General features: G+C 61.5%; 1 protein-coding gene across 1 annotated transcript in view; it reads left to right on the top strand.

Annotated features, from left to right (window-relative positions):
• LPIN1 (lipin 1) overlaps nucleotides 1-8,661 on the top strand; it is a 69,380-nt gene that overhangs the window by 37,772 nt on the left and 22,947 nt on the right. The window contains exons 3-8 of the mRNA XM_012727363.1: nucleotides 10-210; nucleotides 658-753; nucleotides 1,618-1,925; nucleotides 3,099-3,221; nucleotides 5,029-5,133; nucleotides 8,511-8,634. Of these exons, the coding sequence (XP_012582817.1) occupies nucleotides 10-210; nucleotides 658-753; nucleotides 1,618-1,925; nucleotides 3,099-3,221; nucleotides 5,029-5,133; nucleotides 8,511-8,634 (957 nt within the window). The remainder of the gene's footprint in view (nucleotides 1-9; nucleotides 211-657; nucleotides 754-1,617; nucleotides 1,926-3,098; nucleotides 3,222-5,028; nucleotides 5,134-8,510; nucleotides 8,635-8,661) is intronic.

Genomic DNA, 8,661 nt, shown 5'->3' with positions numbered 1-8,661 from the left:
GTGTCCCAGGCTCAAACCATGAATTACGTCGGGCAGCTGGCGGGCCAGGTGTTCGTCACGGTGAAGGAGCTCTACAAGGGCCTGAACCCCGCCACGCTGTCTGGGTGCATCGACATCATCGTTGTCCGCCAGCCCAACGGGAGCCTGCAGTGCTCCCCGTTCCACGTGCGCTTTGGGAAAATGGGGGTGCTGCGCTCCCGGGAGAAAGTGGTAAGAGGGCGGAGCGTGGTGGGGGCGGGCGGGCCTCGGGGCTTCCCTCGATTCACTTTCATTCATTTTTCCTCGTTGCGGTCACGCTGCGGTACCCGTTTTGCAGGTTGCAGTGTTTCCGAATAGCGGCTGCCTTAGGTTCGCCACTGCGGCCGGTGCAGCCTTCACCCCACGAAGGGCCCCCTTGACCCGATTTCCACCCCGTTGTCGCCCCTGGTGCTCACGCACTGGGGCAGTAGGGAGCCCGCGGGCCTGGCCTGGGACAGGGGTGTGTGGGCCAGCGCCCGTGCTTCGTGGACAGCGTGTGGAGCCGGGTGGACCCGTGGGGATTTGGAATTGTGAGGTTTTCGGGTGTCTGCGGTGAAGCCCGACACGCGGAGCGGCGTCCTTGAGAGGCTGCGGGCGGTGTGGGAGTCCCGCCTCCTCGAATGCGTGTCTCTCCTTCAGGTGGACATAGAGATCAACGGGGAGTCTGTGGATTTGCATATGAAACTGGGGGACAATGGAGAGGCATTTTTCGTCCAGGAGACTGATAACGACCAGGTGAGGGGCCGGGGCAGGGCCTCTCCCGGGCTTGAGCTCTGTGCACAGGCGCACGTGGTTCCGGGAGGCTGGGTGGGACCCCGAGTGGCTGGGGCCTGTGCCCCCCGCAGGCCTCAGCACCCCTGGCGCTCCAGGTGCTGGGTCCCGTGTCCCAAGCACAAGCTGAACCCGAGCTTGGGACTCAGGTGGCTGCTTGTTCTGGTGTTTGCTGGATGCGTGACCGATTGACTTGAGTTTTTTTTTTTATTGTTTTTAAATTTGTAACAGCTCTGTTGAGGTGTGATTCTTCCACCATATAATTCGCTCAAGTGTATGACTCAGTGGGTTTTAGTATTTTCACAGGGTACATGCAGCCATCGCTCCAGTCAGTTTTACAATCTTTTCTTACAACCGTTCCCTTGAGCTACGCCCCCACCAGCCCTCCCTCTCCCCTGCCCCAAGCAACCGCCCATTCAGCTTCTGTTTCTCTGGCTGGACTACGTGGTCCTTTGGGCCTGACTTTCTTCATTTAGCCTACTGTTCCCTAACGGTGCCAGCCCTGCACCCCACCCAGTGTGGGGCACCCAGTGCCCCCTGGTCCCTACACCCCACCCTTAGTTCTCCCGCCCTTTGGGCCTACTGATCGTCCACCGGCAAGTTTTCATATGGACCTGTGTTTCTGCCAGTCCTGGGTCCGGACCCAGGAGCGGAATTGTTGGGTCACGCGGAGGCTGCCTGAGCGCTGTGCCGGCTGAGGCACCACTAACTCACGCTCCCGCCAGCCCAGGTCGAGAGCTCTGATTTGTTCTCCCCTCGGCATCCCCATCCGACCGTGTGGTGCCCGAGTCACCAGCTTCTCTTTGGAAACGGTTTTCTGTCCTTCAGGAAGTGATCCCCATACACCTGGCCACCTCCCCCATCCTGTCCGAGGGGGCCTCTCTCATGGAGTGCCAGCTGAAAAGGAACTCGGTGGATCGCACGAGAAGCCTGGACTCCAGCACGTCTGTGCAGGTGCTGCCGCCCAGCGAGACCTCCTCCAGCAGCTCCGTGGTGAAGAAGAGGAGAAAGAGGCGGAGAAAGTCCCAGCTGGACAGCCTGAAGAGGGACGACACCGAGAACACCTCAGAAGATGAAGACGTGTTCCCCATAGAGATGAGCTCCGACGAGGAGACGGACCCGCTGGACAGCAGTAGGTGCGTGTGGACGGGGCAGGGCTGGACCGGCGCAGGGCCAAGGAGCTGAGGAAGATGGTTCCTCACATCGACCAAACTAGCTTTGGGCTCACACAGCCCCAGTCCGAAGGAGTGGGAGGACGTGGTGGCTTGCGGTTAAGCGGCTTTGCAAGGCCAGCACCCAGGCGCCTGACCTAGCAGAACAGAGCCGAGAAGCAGGAACTGAGCAGACCAGCTGCTCATGCGTGAAGCTGGGTCTCAGATCCTAGTCTGCCCCGGGCCCCTGCCCTGCGCACGCAGCCACAGGGCTTGTTCAGCCGGGGCTGACAGGTGACAGATTCAGAGTTACGCCGAGACCGGGCGCAGGACCTTCCCTTTTCCATTTTGATCAGGCCGGTGGACTTCGGCCGCGCTTGGTTTTGCTTCCACTGGCTGGGGAAACTGTTTTTGTGTGTCAGGCTGGGTGAAAGTGACGGCTTTGAAAGACAAAGGTGAAGCGCATTTGATGTCTCACATTTTCATGGAACTCAGTGTCCTTTGTGAGAATTGCTTTCATCTCTTTACCCCAGAGCAGGGCCCGTCCGCTCCCCTGCTTCCGTGCTGAGCACAGCCGATGTCTCCCCCGCAGAGCAGCCACACTGGGTCCCATCCTCTCCCTGGTGGCCCCACAGGAGGGGACGGGGTGGGGGTAGCCTTTGATTGCAGGACGAGCGACGGGGGTCTCAGCAACATGAGTTTCCAGCGGGGGCCCGTCAGCGAGTGTGGAGTAGGCGGCCTGTCTGGGTGCTCGGACGTGACAAAATCACGACGAAGCGCAGCGGGCAGGCTCCCCAGATGGGCCCTGAGCCAGGCCGTTTCAGTCATTTGTAGTGACCAGCGGCTACCTATGTACTTGGCTGACATTACTCTGCCAGTGAGCTAGGACCTGTGTACGGCTGCTCACCCAGTGGCCCCTGCCGTCTGTGGGGAGCGCTTTCACCCCGCAGCCGGTTTCGTGGGGGGAGGTGGACCTGCCAGGAGCCCCGCCCAGGCTCCATCCCAGCCCGGGGCCGACGCGCTCCTACCTGCGGTCCTTCCCCCCGCTCTGTCTGCCCACTGCCCGGAACGCGTCATGGTTTAAAAAGAGCAGAACTGGGGGGTGCTCAGGTTCTCAGCTCTGGGGCCGACGCGGTGACGCCGTCTTCTCCTCTCCAGAGACCTCAGCGACAGGCCGCCGTTCCCGGACGAGGCTCCTAAGGAAGACCTGCCCCCGGGGCGGTCCTACCCCCAGTCGGCGTCTTACCCTAATTCCGACAGAGAGTGGACGCCCAACACCAGGTGAGCGCCGCCCCCCGGGGGCCCCACGCCTGAGGTGTGGCCAGCAAAGTAGTGAATTATAAATTCAAAAGGAGAACCTCAGGGCCAGACAAGATGCAGCTCAGAGCAGGGGTGCAGGCCAGGGTGATGCACGGGGTCACCGCGGGCTTCTGTCTCACGCTGATGGGGCTGCTGCCCTGGGCCCCCAGCGGCGTGGCCGCTCGTCGTTAGCGGACACGCGGGCTCCGCCTGCCTGGACACTTAGCGCCCAAGAGCGTGGCCGCAGCCCCGTTCACACGCTGTGAGAGCGAGGCATTGTCCTGGCCGTGGCTCGTTCTGCAGAGTTCTGGGCTATTTCTTGCCTTTATTTCCTGAAATGAACAGGTTGCCCAGCACAAACCAGAGCTGCTCAGGGGCACACTGCCTTCCCGAGGGCTCCAGAGACCTCAGTCAGTGAGGCTGAGCGGCTCCTGCAGCCTTGGGGGGAGGTGGGGGACAGTCCAAACCCCGCCTTCTCCACTGGGATGACTGTCACCCCGATTCAGCCAGTAAATTCTGGCCTCGAAAAATTGTAGACATAATTGTCTGTGGCCTCTACTCAGGTCAACCGTGAATCACAGCACTGAAATTTCAAGGAGGAAGAAGGGTTACTGGGAAGAAACGCCCCCAGTGCCCCCAAATGCCCCGGGGTGTGGTGGCAGGGGTTGGGAGCCAGCCCTCCAGCTCAGGCGACATGATGCCGGGGTGCGCCGAGGCCGCAAGGGCTCACTTTTCTGGGGCGTAAGAGGGGTGCTGAGGACCCTGCGCAACCCCGGCAGGTGCAGCCAAGATTTCCTCCCCAAAGCCAGCCTCAGACCTGCCCCCTCATTCAGCGCTGGCACGGTGCCCGAGGGAAAGAGATCGGTCACCTCTCCTGGCTTCACACAGCAGCTCCGTCAGCCAGGTGTCCCCTCCCGGGGTGCCTCGTCCAGCAGACACTCACGCCGGAGGGCTTAACAGCTTCTCTTGGCCATACGTAGAAAAGAGACGGGTTGACACAAGTTGCAACCCTCCCTTTGACCCCTCAGCCAGATGCTGGCCTGTGCGAGTCACCGGGTGGGAGAGCTGAGGTGGTTTGTGGGTTCAGGCTGGTTTGCCAAGGGCTGGCTGCCGCGGTTCCGAGCCCCTCGGGGAGGAGTCACGGGCTGGGGCCCAAGGCTGTCCTGGCGGCCACTGGACACTGTCCCGGAGGCTTTTTTAGAACCTCCCAGTCCTCTCCCTGTGAGGTCTGTGGAGATGGCCCCCACGGTGGCCTAGTGAGAAACCATGAATGGGCTAAAAAAAGTCTGTTTGACCACTGAGGTGAGTGGTGAGGGCTTTACGTAAATGCCGTTAAGTGTTGGGGGCTTTCACATTTTGCTCCATCAGTCCAGAATGCTGACGGTGTCCGCACTGTGGGTCTGACCCGTGTCTACTAGAGACACAAGTTAGGGTAAACAGACACATTTCCATGCTGGGAACCATGGGTTTTTTTGCAGACAGCTGTCAGCCTGGCTCCCTGGAGCCTCAGTGAGGCTCTCCATTTTGCCTAGAAAAAAACATCTTTTATGGGCATGCGGATGAAATAGAAAGTGAAATGGGTCTTTTTTTGGCAATTTCCTGTTTTTGTGGCTCAGAAGATGTGTGCTGATTTCCAGCCAGAGACCTCAACTTGTGTCAGCTCCCAGGGGTGCTCACTTTCTCACAGATATTGTTGTTGCAAGTAGTCAAGTAAGGCCCGTGGTTTCCGCTGCATTTCATTGACCTGATTGTTTCTCTCTCTCTCCCCATGTCTCCCCTCCTCCCGTAGCCCGCTAGATTGCGAAAGGACACCCCCTCATCTTGCAGTAGCGATGGAGGGAGGCCTTTCTAGCTCTTGCCCTCCGCAGCCCTCCCACTTCCTTGCTTCGGAAAGGTAGAAAGGGGCTCCTTCCCGCGGGGTGTCCTCATGCAACTCTCGCCCTAACACCCGCAGGTGGAGCGTGGAGCTTCCCGTTAATCAAGCTAACTATGCGCAAAACTCATGTGACGAGATGCAGCGGGCAGTTTGATCTAACGCTCACCCGTCTTTTACTCACTAACCAAATGATGAAGAAAACACACATCGATAATTGTTTTCCTTTCACTGTAAGCTTTTGTAGAATAGTAGATGTTTCTTGGAGCGCTCGCTCTGACTCCCTGAAGGCTGAGCCCTAAATTCTTCCTCTTGCTGTCCAGAGCTTTGAAAAAGTAATGAAGTAAAAATCGGGCATGTGATCATTCGCTTTATCTCCTTTTGGGTTGTTCAACAAATAAGCTCGCGAGCTCTCTGCCAGTGTTAGTGTAAGTGGCCCAGCAGCCGTGGGACACGGAGGCTTTCCAGAACGATGCTAGAGCAGGTGTCTGGAGAGCCGCCGCGGGGGACGGGGCTGTTTCCACTTGGGGCCGGGGTCCGAGCCTCCCTGCTCCGACCTGCGTGTTGCCGCACGGCAGGCTGCCCGCCCCGGGCGCTCGGGCGCCTCAGTTGATGCGTCTCAGCAAGCGGGGCGATGCATTTCCACATGGGGAGCTTTTTCACTCAAGAGCTGACTCTCGGGGTGCTCTTCCTGCAGGGGAGCCGCTGTCTCAGACTGAGGTAGACCGAGTCACAGGTGCTGGGAACTGTGGCACGGTCATCAGGGAGGATTAGGCAGTCAGTCAGCGAGCTCGCAGGCTTACTTTTTGAACAACCCTCGGCGTTGGCAGCTGGGGAGACCGGCATCCTCTTTCTCACGACACCCTCTGCGCTGGGGTGTCCTCGCCCCTGGCGACCGGAGGGGAGGGCTGAGTGGCCTTCACGCAGAGGTTCTTCCGGTGGTGAAGGTGAGCGGTGGCCCGGGGCTGTCCACAGGGCGGCGTGGTCCTGGACGACTGGGCGTGGTACGCGGAGTGCCGGGAAGCCTCCTGGCTGCTGCGAAGCAGCTATGCGTTTGGGCTTTGGGGAGATGCCGCAGGAGAGCAGGGCGGTGGGGGGTGTAGGGTGTGGGGGGGGGCTCATCCTCCCCAGCCCCGGCCCCACACATGCAGCCGCCAGCGGGTCTGGCCCGCTGCTGGCTGTTTCTGTCGCGTTCTGTGGGAGCCCAGTGAGCTGGACCCGAGGGCTGTCCACACGCGGGAGGCTTGTTCGACGGCACTTCTCTGTCACGCCGATGACAAGGAACCACACCTGGCTGGCTTTGACGCGAAGGACGTTTTCTGAGGAGTCATTTCGCTCCCTCGCGTTTTCTGCGCCCGGCGGGTCGCCTCCGGTGGGACTCCGGCGGGACCCGCAGGCCTGGGGCGTTTGCCGTGGGCAGGAACGATCGCCGCCCCTCCTCTCCAGCATGGCCGCCAGGGGGCTCCGGGGGTGGGGGCGTGGGCCAGGCCTCGCGGGGCGTGTGGCGAGCGTGGCGCGTGCCGGTGCGTGGCGGGCGGTGCTGCTGTGAGCTGGCTTTCGCCAGGGTCGCGCCCCGGCTGGAGGGGCTGACGGGGCTGACGGGCTCCGGCCGCCGCCGCGGCCCCCTCAGAGGCCAGCGCTCCGTGCACGTGTCCCTGGTGTGCGCGCGTAGCCGGCCCCTCAGCGCCGCCTGGAGAAGAGGGTCAGAGGACAGAGCGCGCGCGGCGGAGAGCAGGCGCTCCAGCGCCACCCGCTGGCCTTCCTCGGGCCCGTCGGGGGGCCAGAGCTGGTGTGTGCTGTGCGCGTGTGCGCTTGCGCGAGCGTGTTGCGACTGCACGCACACGTGCGTAGGCGCCCGTGTGAATGTGTGCACACGTGTCTGCACTGCGAGTGCCGGTGTGTACGTGAGTGCGTGCAAGTGTGTATGCACACGCGTGGCTGCGAGTGCACGTGAGTGCGTGTGAGTGTGCACGCCCCTGTGATGCATGTGTGAATGCGTGCGCACACATATATCTGCACGTGTGTGTGTGTGTGTGTGTGTGTGTGTGTGTGGGGCCCGTGTGTGTGCCACGTGTGTGTTTTTGTGGGTGTGTGTGTGTGCGTGTGTGCATGCACATGTGGGACTGCGCGTGAGTGTGAGTGCACACGTGGGATGCACACGTGCATGTGTATGCACGTGTATGTTTGCACATGCGACAGTGTGAGTGCGTGCGAGGCCCTCATGCATGCACACATGTGAGTGCTTGTGTGTATGTGTGTGAGTGTGAAGCTCACGTGCATGCAACACGTGCTTGTGTGTATTGAGTGTGTGCACGTGTATGCACACGTGACTGAGTGCGCACGAGTGTGCGTGTGAGCGCACACGTGCGATACATGCACGTACGTGCGTGCATGTGTGTTTGCACATGTGACTGTGACGTGTGTGTGCGTGGGCGCGTGTGAGGCCCACCGTTGGTGCTCTGTGCACACACTGGCGGCCAGGAGCCTGGGCAGCGGGCACCCAGGAGACGGGGTCGGCCTGGGTGTGTCTAGTCCACGGGGTTCCACCAGGGTCCAGGGTCCCCTTAGCCTGGAAGCCTGCTGGGCACGAGCTCGGTGGCACCGGGGTGCGCCAGGCTCTGCTGCCCTGTGGTGAGAAGCCGGGAGTCTGAAAGGGGGACACGGGGGGTGGGGGGAGGGAGACACGGGGCCTTCCTGCTGTGGAGCCTTTGGAGGGAGCGACGCGGGAGCAGACTCGGGGCGTTTCCTCCGCTCTGTGTGGGGGTCCGGGCGTGTCTCGAGAGGAGGCGATGGCTGGACACGGGGCTGGTGAGCTCTCCCCTGGTGGCGAGAACGCAGGTCGGGCCCCTTACAGCCCGCCCGAGGGTGACACCCCGAGGTGCTGGTGTAAGCAGCCCCTCGGCAGCTGGGGAGCCCCAAAGAAAGCCTGGGAGTCAGACGGCTGGAGGCCTGTGGGCAGTTGGCGTGGCCTCTCCACCTTCAGAGCGGGAGCCGTCACAACGCTGTGACGTGACTTTAGGGCGTGAAGTATGGGGGAGGCAGAGGCGCCCCGGAGCCCCGAGGGCCCGAGCGCCTGGGCTGGAGGCCCGGTTTCCGTCTCCCTCCCCGCTGGTTTTCAGCCTTGCGGCGCTGGGCTGGGTGACCCGGTCGGGAGGGGTGACCGGGTCGGAGGGGTGACCGGGTCGGGAGGGGTGACCGGGTCGGGAGGGCCTCCCCCGGACACGTGCGCCCTGCACCCTGGGGACCCTGGCTGGGCTCCGCACCAAGGTCCTGTGCCCAAGACAGCACACTTTGGGTGACTTTTCTGGGCTACTCGAGCCGTAGAATTCTGGGCTGAAAACACATGAAAACCAGCGTTTGTGTTTGGCACGTCAGTCACGTGTCTGCCTTTTCTCCAGCCCTTCAGTTTCCCGGCCTTCAACACCTAAAAGCGATTCAGAGCTGGTCAGTAAGTCCCTGGATAGACCGAAGAACAATCTAGAAATGCTCTGGCTCTGGGGAGAACTGCCACAAGCCGCCAAGGTCAGTTTCCCCGCCCTGAGGGTTTCC

Source organism: Condylura cristata, unplaced genomic scaffold (genome assembly GCF_000260355.1).
Source record: "Condylura cristata isolate star-nosed mole 26May11 unplaced genomic scaffold, ConCri1.0 scaffold00020, whole genome shotgun sequence".
Classification (NCBI taxonomy): Eukaryota; Metazoa; Chordata; class Mammalia; order Eulipotyphla; family Talpidae; genus Condylura; species Condylura cristata.
Note: the sequence above shows the minus strand (reverse complement) of the source record. Positions and strands in the feature narration are given on the sequence as shown.